Source organism: Doryrhamphus excisus, linkage group LG22 (assembly GCF_037039965.1).
Source record: "Doryrhamphus excisus strain RoL-2023G ecotype Guam linkage group LG22, RoL_Dexc_Guam_v1.1, whole genome shotgun sequence".
NCBI classification, from domain to species: domain Eukaryota; kingdom Metazoa; phylum Chordata; class Actinopteri; order Syngnathiformes; family Syngnathidae; genus Doryrhamphus; species Doryrhamphus excisus.
This window is the reverse complement of record NC_136378.1, coordinates 7211304-7226861: the sequence shown is the minus strand read 5'-3', so window position 1 is coordinate 7226861 and position 15558 is coordinate 7211304. Positions and strand designations below refer to the sequence as shown.

The 15558-nt window shown below is 37.2% G+C and overlaps 1 protein-coding gene across 2 annotated transcripts in view; it reads right to left on the bottom strand.

Annotated features, from left to right (window-relative positions):
- sh3rf2 (SH3 domain containing ring finger 2) overlaps window positions 1–12727 on the bottom strand; it is a 36768-nt gene extending 24041 nt beyond the window's left edge. For both annotated transcript variants that reach the window (XM_058063135.2, XM_058063137.2), the window contains exons 1-3: window positions 12427–12727; window positions 11746–12136; window positions 2123–2392 (exon numbers count right to left, since the gene is read on the bottom strand). In XM_058063135.2, coding sequence (XP_057919118.2) covers window positions 2123–2392; window positions 11746–12084 — 609 coding nt within the window. In that variant the 5' untranslated portion in view covers window positions 12085–12136; window positions 12427–12727. The remainder of the gene's footprint in view (window positions 1–2122; window positions 2393–11745; window positions 12137–12426) is intronic.
- Window positions 12728–15558: the final 2831 nt, after the last annotated feature.

Genomic DNA, 15558 nt, shown 5'->3' with positions numbered 1-15558 from the left:
ATAAAAATAAAAATAAAAATAAAAATAAAAATAAAAATAAAAATAAAAATAAAAATAAAAATAAAAATAAAAATAAAAATAAAAATAAAAATAAAAATAAAAATAAAAATAAAAAATCTTAAACTATATTAGGAAAGCAGGAAGTGAACAAATGTAACAGTTACTGATTGTAAAAGTACCAGATGGAGGGGTAGGATTTATTAAGCTTTGCTTCTTCCTACTCCTTTTGGACATGTGGAACTGTGAACTGATTATGTGATGCATTCAATTGTAATCTGATGCATGTTTAAATGAAATAAAACCATTACCATGACCAACTTTAGAGTGCAGTGTATAGCAGTAATGTTATCCCTCATTTATTGCAGCTAATTGCTTCCAGACCTGACTGCCGGTAAGTGAATTTCCGTGAAGTGGGATTATATTTTTGTAATTAGAGCATAGAAAAGCCGTTTATGACTTTTTAAATACATTACTGCCACCTGGTGACCACAATACTGCTGGAAAACAGAGTGAGTGAGCAATATTAGAACCGCATAGACTTACTATGCACTGATAATGACTCAACACACAGCAATTATTGTCTAGACATCTGGCAACACAAGTGAGTATACACCGCGTTTAAACTGTGCCAATATATCGTGTGAGCACCAGCACTGTCTTAATGCTCTTTGCCATGGAATTCTCCTGGAATGCTCTTCTAGTCTTCCACTCCTGATATCACTGGTGGGGCGTGTGGATGTTAGAAAACTTGCGCACCTCAACCTACCTTCCGCTTAGGGATGCACCACAAGTGCTCAATTGGGTTCAACTCTCGAGGCAAACCTGGCCACTCCATTACTTTCACAGTAAATTTTGGAATTTTGTGAGTTTCCCGACAATGAACCACAGCTCACCAATGCCGACAGCACTCATGCAGCCCCAGACTATGTTTGCTACTCACTTGTCTCGCCAACTATTTAAGGCATCGAGTCGTTTTCAGTGGATAGTCTACAGCAGTGCTTCTCAAATAGCGGGACAGGCCCCCTGGGAGGGCGACAGGGGCATCGCGAGAGGCTTTCATTTCAATGCAGACCTACCAACTTTTACAAATTTATATGTAGTACTGATTCGAGCGGCACGGCGGTCAAGACCTCACAGCTAGGAGACCAGGGTTCAATTCCGGGTATTCCAGTTTCCTCCCACATTCCAAAAACATGCTAGGTTAATTGGCGACTCCAAATTGTCCATAGGTATGAAAGTGAGTGTGAATGGTTGTTTGTCTATATGTGCCCTGTGATTGGCTGGTGACCAGTCCAGGGCGTACCCTGCCTGGGATAGGCTCCAGCACCCCCGTGACCCTTGTGAGGAAAAAGCGGTAGAAAATGAATGAATGAATGAATCGTGCTGATTCTTGAATACGCTTGTATGCTGTCCATTCTGTTGCATTTTCCTGGTTTCAGTTTAATGATTAGTCTGTAAGACTAAATGTAATAAATAATATTTTTTTAAAAAGTGTTATCAGTTTCTCAAGTATTTCAATTGGCGGGGGGGTACAGAAAAATTTCTGTCCCTTAAGGGGGCCATGACAAAATAATTGAAAAACACTGATCTACAGTGACGGCCAAAGGTTTTGACAATGACAGAAATATGAATTTCCATAGACTGCTGTCTCAGTTTTTATGATATCAATTTGCATACAGTATACTCCGGATGGATGGATGGATGGATGGATGGATGGATGGGATAGATAGATAGGATAGATAGGATAGATAGATAGACTTTCTTTATTGCACAATAACACAGCAGTGAAATTGCCAACAAAATGTCGTTGCCTGGCTCCCGTATAATAATAAATAATAATAATGTGGACAATAAATAGATGACATTAAATATGTACAATGTACAGTGTAAACAGTAATTTGTACAAATAATTTAAATAATTTCAATGGAAACAAATTGCCAAGTTATGAAAATGAACTTAATTCCAAAAACGCCATTTCCACTGCATTTCAGCCCTGCCACAAACGGACCAACTGGCATCATGTTAGTCATTCTCTGGTTAACATAGGTGAGAGTGTTGAGGACAAAGGCTCATCTGACATTATTACCCTAGTCTGCATTTATGATGAATGGATAGAGGTACCTTGCGGAAGCTGAGACAGTAATCGCTGTTCTCCACGTTCATCTCGCTGGGACTAAAGTCACACAGTGCTCGGCATAGAGCCAGTGACTGCTGGGGGGCCAGAAGACCTTGAGGCATCTGGTTGCTGGATGTGCCTCCACTGTCGCCGATATATCGATAGTGCCAGTCCCCGTTGGTTCGGTGTTTCAGTGTGACGTCATTCGCGGGTGTGAGGACCAGCTCTGCCGGTGAATCTCCTTGTTGGCTGCGCATTGAAGGGCTCACAGAAACCTGTGGTGCAGAAGAAGTTCATGTATGAATTAAGTTGAGCTGTCATGGACTAACATCATACAGAGACCCTTGAGGGCCAAACATCTTGGAGTTCCAGAAGGTGAAAGATGCATGTAATTATTTTGTCCAACACTTTTGCAATAACAAGCTGCAACCTGCATTCATCAAACATAAATATTTAAAGAGCACATTGAACCTAGAAGACTTTCACATTCAGTCATTCACTCCCAAAGAGGTGATGACGCATCTCCACAATGGAAGAGATCATGTTTGATGCGGTTTTAAGCTGAAAAGAACAACCACAATGTGGCAGAAGTGCATTTTATAATGGTAATGGTTTTATTTCATTTGAACATGCATCAGATTACAATTGAGTGCATCCCAAAAATTAGTTCACAGTTCCACATGTCCAAAAAGAGTAGGAAGAAGCAAAGCTTATTAAATCCTACCCCTCCATCTGGTACTTTTACAATCAGTAACTGTTACATTTGTTTCCATAATACAGTTTAAGGGTTTTTTTTTTTTTTAAATAATGTACCTAGTACCAAAGTACAAGGTGATATGACCATCCAATGCCATAATGGATACCATAGTAAGTGTCAATATAGTGATATATATAGCACATCATGACTGGTTCAAGACTCTTCATCCTTGTATTTAGCAAACATCAACTGCTTGTATTGTTTCTTGAATTGCCTCATCGTTGTGCATTGTTTGAGGTCCTTACTCAATCCATTCCATAGTTTGATTCCACATACTGAAATGCTATGGCTTTTTAACGTAGTCCTAGCATATAAGTGTTTCAAATGTAGTTCTTCCCTGAGATCATATTTCTCCTCTCTTGTAGATAAGTATTGGATGACATTTTTAGGTAATTGGTTATTTGTAGCCTTATGCATTATTTTAGCTGTTTGAAGATGAACTATATCAGCAAGTTTAAGTATTTGTGAAATAAGGAGTTAGTATGTTCTCTGTAGGCGGCATTATGAATTATCCTTACTGACCTTTTTTGCAGTACATTTAGCGAGTGAAGATTGCTTTTATAGTTATTAGCCCATATTTCCACACAATAAGTAAGATATGGTAAAACCAGAGAGCAACAATTTCTGATTGAGAACAAATTTTGTTGTTTGTTTTGCTTTGTTCAATACGGAAATATTTCTAGCCACCTTATGTTGTATATTTGTAATATGAGGTTTCCAGAGCTCAGCATGCATCTCTCATGAAATCCATGCTCCATAACAACCAGGAAGTGAAAAGTTATCTCGGCACACGAGCCAGGTCAAAACCTTCAGGTCTACAATTAGAGTAGCACCTGGTATTGATGAGAATTTTTACAACAGAAAAAATAACAACAGAAACTGAAAAAAATGTCATGTAATTTTTTGAAAATAAATGGTCGAGGATGGAATTGAACCCTGGTCTCCTAGCTGTGAGGTCTGCGCGCTAACCACTCGATATTAAATTGTGTATCTAAAAAGCTTGTGTATGAAAATCTATCAAATGAATTGTGCTGCATCTTACTGACAGGTGTTATATTATTAGGCTTTATGACTAATGTTATTTTTGTACACAAGCACAATTACTGGAAGTGAAATGAATTAAATCATGCAACGTTTACTTTGGAAAAAATAACACAGCAGATGAATTGTGCTCCAGATGGACCATTTTTTTGCAGCATTTGAACACAACTTAAAAAGAATAATTCAACGTCATTTGCTTCTTTTATTTTTTGTCAGGCACAGCTTGTTCACTAGGTTGATGTTATTTTTAGGATCAGCAACACTAAAATTACATTTTGTGATGCCGGGCTCGATTGAGAAGAAGAGTAGAATAGGTTACGTAACTCAGTACTGAACTGCAGCTTGTCTACAATAGCACGGTGATCACAATCCCCCCCCCGTGAACTCGTCTTTTTGAACTCTCACTGAACCGAAGTTAAGGATTTACAATTCAACTTTTGAACGCTCTGAACACTTGAAATGTTGTACAATCGGGAGGCCTGTTCTTTGTGTTTCCCAGCACCTCAATGAAGAACAAATTGACAAAGCATGACACGCTGAATCACACTGCTTCAAAATCTTGTATCATTCTGCAAATATCACGTGACTGATTATGTTTGGAGCTTCTTATGTGACACGGCGTATTGAAGGTTCGAAACGGACTGATGGCTGTCATTGCTGGTGTGTTATTTTGGACCTAATTATAATAATAATAATGGTAATACATTTTATTTGTATAGCGCTTTTCAAAATACTCAGACACTTTACAGAAAATGGAGTTGAATAAAAACAACTAAACAGAGTAAAAGATACGTTAAAATACAACATCCATTCGTTTATCCTTCCTCTTGTGTTAGCTTTCTGGCAGGGCTCTACATTAAAAACCAAAATGACTTGCCCATAGGGAATCCTTAAGGTGAGAACTACTTGCCTGAACTTGCCCCATGTAAAATGAAAAGACTGCCATAATGAGAATTTCAAATAAATAAAATAAATAATACCTTACACATCGTAGTCGTAGTAAGCAGTGATATAAGTTGTGCACCACAATGAAACATTATTAAATAGACACATTTGTGTACTAGTAAAGTGTTTTTAATCCAGAAAAAAAGCTCAATGGTCAAACAATAATTTGTGAAGCAAAGGTGAGGAAAATACACAGAGAAATGGAAGCTCTAGATTTTGTAGCTTGTGCAAAATCAGCACTTGGTATTGGATCTAATCGGTGGTGTTTCATTGTGACCACTTCAAATTGTCACAGCAATGTGATTCACTCACCTGTGCCATCATTTGATTTGCTGCCGCTAATAAAATACTTGTTTAGGAGGCACTGGTTCATCACTTTTGGGTGTTTCCTTCAGAATTAGACGATGTTGGCCGCGACGCCAAGATGGATGTTTTCGTAGTCAAACGATCGCTGATTGGTTGATCGCGAACAACGGGTGTGGGTAAAACGCGGACTGTGGATTACGGACCGCGGTCTAAATAAACGATTCTGATTGGTCCATTTCAAGATTTGCAAGGATTGGTTTGCAAATTACCACCGGAATTACGCAGTCCGTGTTTTACCAACACCCAACAAGAACCGCTTTAAAAAAAAACTCTTGGCAGTATGGCATGCTAAAGTGCACTTGCCCGACGGGAATATCACTGATTGGATTTACTTGCCCGAATTTTGTTTTAACTTGCCCCGGGCCATCGGTACATCGTTATTGTCGAGCCCTGCTTTCTGGTATCATGTCTTATGTTAACGGGTCAGTTTTTACCCATGTATTAAATCAGCTATAAAATACACTAAAATCAATAACCATCAAATTTGCTTCTCATGTCTTGGTTACCTTCTTAGGCTTCCTCATACATGAAAATATTGGTTTTAATACGTTTGGCCTTTTTTTGTCACTATACCCCTCCATTTCAACTATATGTGGTTTCTTAAGTTTTTATTATTTGCCGTTTTATTATTATTATTATATTCATTTATATATTTATATAAACAAATGTTATGTGATTCTTTTTATGCATTAAAATGTAAAACGGGTCAGTGCCGACCCTAACACAAGAGGAGGGTTAAACACATTTAAAACACGAGTAAAAGCGGGGCGGGGCACAGCAGTCAGGTATAAAAAGTTAGACATTAAAAACAGATTTAAACAGGTGGGTTTTTAGTTGTTTTTGGGAAGGTCAGGGCAAGCATGGAGTGAATGGGCAGCAATGGAGAAGGCTCCGTCACCCCAATTATCAACAATATTATAACAATATTATAAACACATTTAAAGGGGAACTGCACTTTTGGGGGAATTTGGCCCATCATTAAACAATCAAATTAAACAATTATGCGAAACATGAACACATTTATTTCCCTTTTCTGTGTATTTCAACAAGAAAAAATGACTAGGTATGAGCTAGCTAACAACACACGTCATTAGGACGTACCTATTTTGACTATGAAGCTTTCTAAAAAAAAACCCTAACAATGTTCTATGGTTTTATATACATAATGTGATCATGCATTAACATGTACACTAGAGTGCATCAAAAAACACAATTATTTAATTTTGATGTGGCTGGGTACTAAAAGTGTTCCAATATATGAAGAGCTTGCAACCAAAAGGCGTTAAATCCAATTTTCACTAAGTTGCATGTTTTTCATGAGTTTAATAGACCTCTGTCATGTGTATCCAAATCACATATTTTGGTCTTGAAATCATTTTAAAAAATATGAAAAAAAGTGATATGAAATGTATGCTTTCAACCAAAAGGCGCTATTTCCATTTCAGATTTCAACCAAAAGGAGCTAAATCCCTTTCTTTATTCTGATTGGCCCAAGTTTCCCATCTATTGATAATCTGACCAATCAGAGAGAAGAATACAATTGGCACTGCACATACAGAAAGCCAGTATCAGTGCGCATCCTGTTTTGTTTGTGTACATTAAGTACACGTTTGATAGTTACAGTATGTTATGCAATTCAGGAGAACACAAATTGTGTTTTTACAGTATTCTGTAACATGGAAGTATTTTTTACGCCATAAAAGGCATGTCTCTACCTTGACACCTCCAACTTTCATGAGAAACATTATTTTACTTGTACTAAAAAACATACAATGTAAAGAGTTTGTAATGAGATGATTTTTGTCACTGTCACCTTCATGGTGCAGTCAAATATGAGCACTGCTTTTAATAAAATTTTTATTAATTTAATTAATAATAATTATTTTGTATTGTATGTTGAGAATGGCTTCTGTGTTGTAATTATTTTATTAGCATAGCACATTAAAGCACCTTACATTCTTTTACAACAATGCCATTGAAGAAGTTAAAGGTGACTTCAAATTTATTTAAACCAAAAGGCGCTAAATCCATCATTTCAGCCAAAAGGCGCTAAATCCGAAAAAAGAATTAATTAAAAAAATATATAAAATACATGGTGTGTGCAGGATTTTTATAGCATGCATTTTTATGACCTATATTGATAGCTCTTTCATTTGCAATATAGACTTGATGACCAAATAGATTGATATGTGCGTAGTTAAAAATCATTGATTTTCTCGAAATCAGTCAAAATGGATTTAGCGCCTTTTGGTTGCAAGCTCTTCATATGTAGAAACAACACATACAAAATATTTTTCCAATACATGATTATTTAGGGGTGCCACCATACATCTGTTTTTGTGGAATAAAGTGGTGAACAGTTCAATGGTCGCCATGGAGATTTGAGGTCAGCAAAGACTGCAGCTCAAGAACTCTGAGGTGATCTTTGTGTTTTTGTTGGTATTTATACTCCTATGACATATTACTAGCAAATATGTGGTTTTGTCTTTGTAATTTGAATGATTTGTAGTCATATTTATAGGTATTTAGTGCTCATTGCCTCTACTGTAGCTAACATTAGCTAGCTACAGTTTGCTAATGACAGTTAGCTAATAGCTGAGCAGGCATAACATCAACAAGAATAATATAGAGTAGACAGTACTGCTGATGCCTCATATTTATTGAGAGTGGTACTGTAGTCCTACATAATCTGATATACACTTGTCCATTTATTATTTTAACAACTAGTTCCTTTCAGACTAGTAGTTGCAGCTTGGTCTTTGGTCTGGGCCCCCTTTGATAACCTTGTAGAAAATGATGCTGTAAAGTTCACTGTATTCAACATTTCCAGGTCAACGTTTTGGCAATTAGACTAGAAATTGCACATTTTACAAAATTTTAAAAAAGTTTGTGTGAGGTGGCACCCCTAAATCTCAATGGATTTCCTCAAAACTTTGCAAAAGACATTTTTATGTTCATTAGAAAAAAAATGGACTGCCAGCCAAATTGATATTATGAATTTAAAATTTCCCATTCAAATTTGATGCACCCTAACGTACACTGATGATAGCATGTAATAATTAAAGTATTTTGTCGTATTTTGACAAGTTAAAACATTACATTACATGTATAGCTTACGCGACTTGCGTCAATAATTGCAACCAAGCATCTTGTTGAGTCTTTGTAGCGAAATTGATCTCGGTAACTCGGTATCCACTCTTCCGTCTGTGAGTGAGGCGTTCTGTTGAATGAATGACTACAGTTTTCATGTTAGCCGTTAAAATAATATCGCTATAGCTTGGTTAATATAAGTCTTAAATGTAAACGGAACACTCTTTAAAAACACTCCGTATTTTTTATGTGAGGATTTTAGCGTCAAAATAGGTACTTCCCATGACGTCCATTGTTAGCTAGCTTATATTAACTTGTTTCCTTTCTCTAGAACAGTGATTTTCAACCTTTTTTGAGCCACGGCACGTTTTTTTACATCAAGATTTTACATTTTAAAATCTTGTGGCACACCACTAACCAAAAATGTTACAAAATGTCACCACAACCCCACACGTGCATCAATAAGTCTATCAGAGGAACAAGGTAGGTGTTGCCACACAGACCAATATTACATTGCTCTGCAAGTCTTTACACCACAGACACTCGACAGTAGCCACGTTTTTACATGACCACTTTTTCTCTTTCCGATTGAGCTTTCGGGAAACAATGGTATCCATAGAAAGGAATATTCCAATTTCTTGTCTACATGCGCCGTGAAAATCAAACATATAGTCAATAGGGCATGCCCAATAAAACGTAAACATCAACATCACGTGATACCGACTTCCCCAAGTTATTCTTTCACTTGTTGGAATAACTCCGTATTGCCAGTTTTTCGTCTGTCCATTCTTGAAATTTAGTTTGAATCAAAAACAAACTTTGCTTTAGTCCAGTGCCGATTGCTGGCCTCCATTTTTAAACTGAAGAACGTCTGGATCTGCGTGTTACGTCATATCTGAGCATGTGCTGAAAGAACGCACCCGGGATAAATTTAAACAGGAAAAGATCAAATTCAATCTTGCTAATATTTTATAATTAAACTCGGGACATGTTTTATATAGATATATATTTTCTTTTTTAATAAAACTGCACTTGTGAATGGCGTATAGAAGGGTTTAGATTCTGTTTCACAGATGGCGCTAATGCATACGAAAGCTGCTTGCCAACCGCCAATAAACAACAGAAGAAGAAAAACCCCACAAAGAAGAACGCACCCTGACAACTTTCCGTTTGAGCGGGTACAAGATACCTCAATCGGATTGGTTAAAGGAATATTCCATCTCTGTTCAATTCTTTCCGTTTGAGCAAATAAACCAAATGCAATTGGAATATTTGGGTCCATGTATACTATTATACTATACTAGACATAATATTTGCAAATGATGATTAATAAATGTTAATTATAAAAAGTGATATTGGATAATTCCTCATGGCACACCTGACGGTTTCTCAAGGTACACTAGTGTGCCGCCGCACAGTGGTTGAAAATCACTGCTCTAGAATGCACAGAAAAAGTGTTCATGTTTCACCTCAGGGTTGTGAATGATGGGCATAATTTTTTTTAAGAGCGCAGAGACATTATTCTAAATAGTAGGGGGTATTGTTGCTTATATTTTTGTAAATGTTGATTCAGATTTTGTCAAGCGTTCTCAGTCCTATGTACCATTTCTCAACTGCCATTATTACTTTGAGTCTGTCTTCAAGTCAGCCAGCGTCAGAGGTCAGGGAAAGGTTCTCATTGTACAAACTGGTTTAAAGAAACCTCATCCTTGAGACTCAGGAAGCGATTTGCCTCAAACAGATAATTTGATAGTTCAGATCGCTTTTGACTGGAATGCGTCACGTAACCTTACACATTTCCTCAGGCTTGTACGTGAATAAAGCCACTTAGTGGTGATCAAAATGAGAGTTTGAAGCCACCATCCATACTCGGACTTTATGGAAGAATACACTGGTCGTCGGAGTTAATTTAGAATTTGGCCGTTTTTCAGACTGTATTTTGTCACTATTGAGCGAATGGTTTGTATAGAATTGTAAAGCATGTCAAGTATTGTTGCAGAATGCAACAACTTGTTATGAGCCACAAAAGGAGGTGTGCCAAAGACAATAAGTCAGGTGACTGATGCCACATTTGAGACTGCTGGGGAAAAAAATGCCTGATGACCCCCATAAGTGTGTTGTGTAAAACTATAGGTGCATTACACTGCTGAAATATTTCACCCAGTGTGAATTATTTTTCAGACTCTAATCACTTATTTACAAATAATGGGGCTAGCCCCATGAACCGTTGGGGGGTGAGACGTACAAATGTATGCTACTAAATATATACAATATGACTTCTGAAAATACATAAACTTGCTGATGTAGTTCATTTTCAAACAGCTAAAATAATGCATAAGGCTAAAAACAACCAATTACCTAAAAATGTCATCCAATACTTCTCCACAAGAGAGGAGAAATATGATCTCAGGGAAGAACTACATTTGAAACACTTCTATGCTAGGACTACGTTAAAAAGCCATAGCATTTCAGTATGTGGAATCAAACTATGGAATGGATTGAGTAAGGACCTCAAACAATGCACAACGATGAGCCAATTCAAGAAACAATACAAGCAGTTGATGTTTGCTAAATACAAGGATGAAGAGTCTTGAACCAGTCATGATGTGCTATATATATCACTATATTGACAATTACTATGGTACCCATTATGTTATTGGATGGCAGGGGTCTCAAACATGCGGCCCGCAGGCCAAATGTGGCCCCCAGGACACTAGTTTGAGGCCCCCGCCTTGATGTGAAAGTTTAATGTTAGTGCGGCCCGCGCAAGTTTGATATGGATGCTGTATGGTATCATGGTATTATTATTATATTTATTCATTTATTACTGATTGATTGATTTTCTTTATTCTTGATTTGTTTATTTATTTTTCATCTTATTTGATGTAGAAAAAAAAAAGTAAGATATTTGAGAACAGTGGAATGTTTTATCAAAGCTTTTCTTGTAGAAAATTGAAACCAAAGCAAAGTTTATTCACTTTTTTGTTTTTAATAAATGCGTTTGTTTTTTTGGAAAACCTGATGCGGCCCAGTCTCGCCCAGACCCTAGCTCCAGTGGTCCCCAGGTAAATTGAGTTTGAGACCCCTGTTGTATGGTCATATCACCTTGTACTTCGGTACGAGGTGCATTATTAAAAAACAACAAAAAAAAACTTAAACTGTATTATGGAAAGCAGGAAGTGAACAAATGTAATAGTTACTGATTGTAAAAGTACCAGATGGAGGGGTAGGATTTAATAAGCTTTGCTTCTTCCTACTCCCTTTGGACATGTGGAACTGTGAACTGATTATGTGATATACTCAATTGTAATCTGATGCATGTTCATATGAAATAAAACCATAACCAAGTTTGTGGGTGCAACAAAGTCAGGGTTTCCAACTACCCAGTATTCTTGTTTACAACACCGATGCAGAGAGAAGCACACTGACCTCTTTGTGGCCTTGATATTCTTTGTAATGACCCTCCCTGACATTCCCGCTGCTCCTGGCATAGGGCACGGCATAGTGCGTGTTCCGGCCTTGCCCCGCTGACCCCTGTAGTCCCTCCAGGAGTCGCACCAGCAGGATGTTCTCAGGAAGCTCCTCCACCGTCCTCACCCTGACAGGGGCTCTGCACTCCGGGCAGAGGAGCTGCGAGTGTGCCGCCTCCTGCCTCTGTAAACAGGCCTTACAGAAAGTGTGTTGGCAGGGAAGCACCTTGGCTGTCACATCCAGCCGCTCTAAACACTGGGGGCATTCCAGCAGGGCCGTTAGGGAGAGGTCCTCCATTTTTTTTACTGTGTTGGGGACTGGAGCTCCTCTGATGCCTTAATCCACCATACTGCAAGATAAAGGGATGGATATCAGCGGCAACAAAATAAAAACTTGTAGAAAAAGAGAAAAGCTGTCAAAAGAGCCATATTTTACATCTTCTACGACACAAATTACGTGATTTATAACCTTTAAAAGCAACTAAAAGGTTTTTACACAGGTGACACGCGCACATGGCTGCACGCGCTGCCACAACATGTCAGCTCACCTGACATTCACAGTGAAAGCGGCGTCTGAAACGTCACGTCACGTCCACGTAAATAAGCGTTTGATTGCAAACTGACAATATGCACAACTTACACGGTCGACTACATGTTGCCAAACAAACTCCGACTACACGGAAGAGTCCTTCTCCTCCACCACCACCGCCGCCGCCGCCTCCATGACGTCCTCGCGTTCGGTGTGTGACACTGAGCGGAGGCTAATGGCGACCAGGACGTACCTGAGCGTGGAAACTAAGGTTTAAACCAACAGGTACCAAAGCTCCCTGCTCGCAAGAGTCGCACTCAACAGGAACTGTATCGAATTTCACTACACCACATAATACACACACTTTCGACTTTAACCCTTAATGAGCTAGGCATTTGCCAAAGAGGGTCATTAGGCGGAGAGGCGAAAGGACGCTTTACTTATTTATTTAAGCTAATGTTAGCTAATGTTACCTAATTTCCGCATTCTCTCCGAGCCGTACAAGAGAATAGACACACGATGTATGATAACAATTCTGGATAATGATTACTTTTAAAAAATATATGCCCACAGAGGAGCACTTACTCCAGCACAGATGCATGGTTAAATATATGTATATTTTTTTTAAATAAGCGGTGTTTACAGTCTTGTCATATGTCATGGTCTCCCTCTGCTGGTGCGTGTACTGACCATGCAGCCTCTTTGCATCACCTGCAATCCGCAGTATCCGATACACAAATGCTTTTAAAATATTTTCCCCTACATTTTGTAAATTCTATAGCAGGAGGGTCATTTTTTGTATTTTGTACCTATTGTCAATGCTATGTCTTGAAAAGTTTACTTCACCTAATGATTAATTGTAATGGTAATGGTTTTATTTCATTTGAACATGCATCAGATTACAATTGAGTGCATCACATAATCAGTTCACAGTTCCACATGTCCAAAAGGAGTAGGAAGAAGCAAAGCTTATTAAATCCTACCCCTCCATCTGGTGCTTTTACAATCAGTAACTGTTACATTTGTTCACTTCCTGCCTTTCTAATATAATTTAAGTATTTATTTATGCATTTATTTATTAATGTATTTATTTTTATTTATAACTTCATTTAATTTTTATTTATAACTTCATTTATTTTTTATTTATAACTTCATTTAATTTTAATTTTAATTTTTATAACTTCATTTTATTTTTATTTTTATTTTTATTTTTATTTTTATTTTTATTTTTATTTTTATTTTTATTTTTATTTTTATTTTTATTTTTATTTTTATTACCACAGTACCCATTATTTAATTTTAATTTTAATTTTAATTTTAATTTTAATTTTAATTTTAATTTTAATTTTAATTTTAATTTTAATTTTAATTTTAATTTTAATTTTAATTTTAATTTTAATTTTAATTTTAATTTTAATTTTCTTTCATTACTATTACCATTACCATTACCATAATACCCATTATGTACTAAGATGTGACTAAAGTTCTAAAAACAGAAGCACTATGTTTTTGCCAGTTGTTAAGGAAACATTCTTGTCAAAGATCCTGCCAAAGTACAAGTCAAAGATCCTCCATGAGAAGCGTTTTGCTGTCTTTAAGGATCTACCTGACAAACAAATCTAACCAAACACCTTCTATACAACAGGAGCACTCTCCTGTTTATGTAGGCAGCCACTGCACATAATCTAGCCAGATTGAACCGCTCTGCTGCATTCAAGGATCTACGATCTAAGATCCTCAGTAGTGCTGTGATGGTTTCAAGGTCCTTCTGCAAAAAAGCTCAAAGATTTCTATTTGACAAGAATGCTCTGCTCTTTTCAGGATCTACTGCAAAAATTCTAGTCGAAGATCCTCTAAATCAGTGATTCCCAACCAATGGTACGTGTACCACTAGGGGTACATGGAAGCATTTAATTTCCAAGATAAGTAAATATTCTTAGTCCTTTCATATTAAGCCAGACAATAAAAGGGAACGTGTGAGCTACAACTAGTTCTACTAGCTCTATGCTCTACCTTTGGAGAATTATCGTAGGAGTGAGGGGTCATGGTATTTTGTCAAGGTATGACAAAAAGGGTCTGAGGGTACGCAAGACAAAAAAAGATTGGGAAACACTGCTCTAAATGACCAGAGCACTGTGAAACGGGACTGATTCTGCTTATTTTTGGCGCTTAGTATTGAGTTGTGGCTTCCACATGATAACCCACACAGAAAGCTTTCTAGATCAGGGGTCTCAAACATGCGGCCCGTGGGCCAAGTGTGGTCCGCAGGACACTAGTTTGAGGCCGCCACCTTGATATGAAAGTTTAATGTTAAAGGAAATAACTTGAAGGCTACCGTTTAGGTCGCTAGCTCTCTAGTTTACGAGTTAGAATGTGTCTCAAGACCCTGCAGTTGCGCAATATGTTGTAAATAAAAAGAGTATAAATGTGACTATAGTCGTGTTTTGTCATGTCTACAGGGCTCTAATAATGCTTTTTTAATTTTAATCTGAAAAAATAATTTGTCTACCCATATACAATATGTGGTTTCTTAAGTTTTTATTATTTGCCATTTTATTATTATTATTATATTTATTCATTTATTACTGATTGATTGATATTCTTTATTCTGGATTTGTTTATTTATTTTTCATCTTATTTTGTGTAAAAAAATAAAAAGTAAGATATTTGAGAACAGTGGAATGTTTTATCAGAGCTTTTCTTGTAGAAAATCAAAACCAAAGCAAAGTTTATTCATTTTTCTGTTTTTAATAACCTGATGCCCAGTCTCGCCCAGACCCGAGCTCCAGTGGCCCCCAAGTAAATTGAGTTTGAGACCCCTGTTCTAGATCTTCCAGATTCTGCACCACTTTCTGCAGTCTTTCCATGGACTTCCTGATTCCAACCCAAATGGTCTGTTGAATTTACTCCACCCTCAGCCCGCCTCTAGGCATGCCCACTGCACTGTGATTGGTCATAAGCGCTCCCGAGGATTCCCGGATATGTAGAAAAACTCAGTGTTCGAAAAAAGGACCTATTCCCAAAAACAGCGGTCAAAGATCCGATATACGACAGGATTGTGTTGGACCATTAATTTCATGCACATGTTTTCATAACATTGTTCAGATTTGATTTAAAAAGTCCCAAAGTCCCTGCCTGTCCAAGGACTAAATGATTCATTCATCCTGCCTACAAAAGTTCAGAACATCCTTTTGAATATTTTAAAATGATATGAAATTTTCATGTGTTTCCCCACGTCAGCAG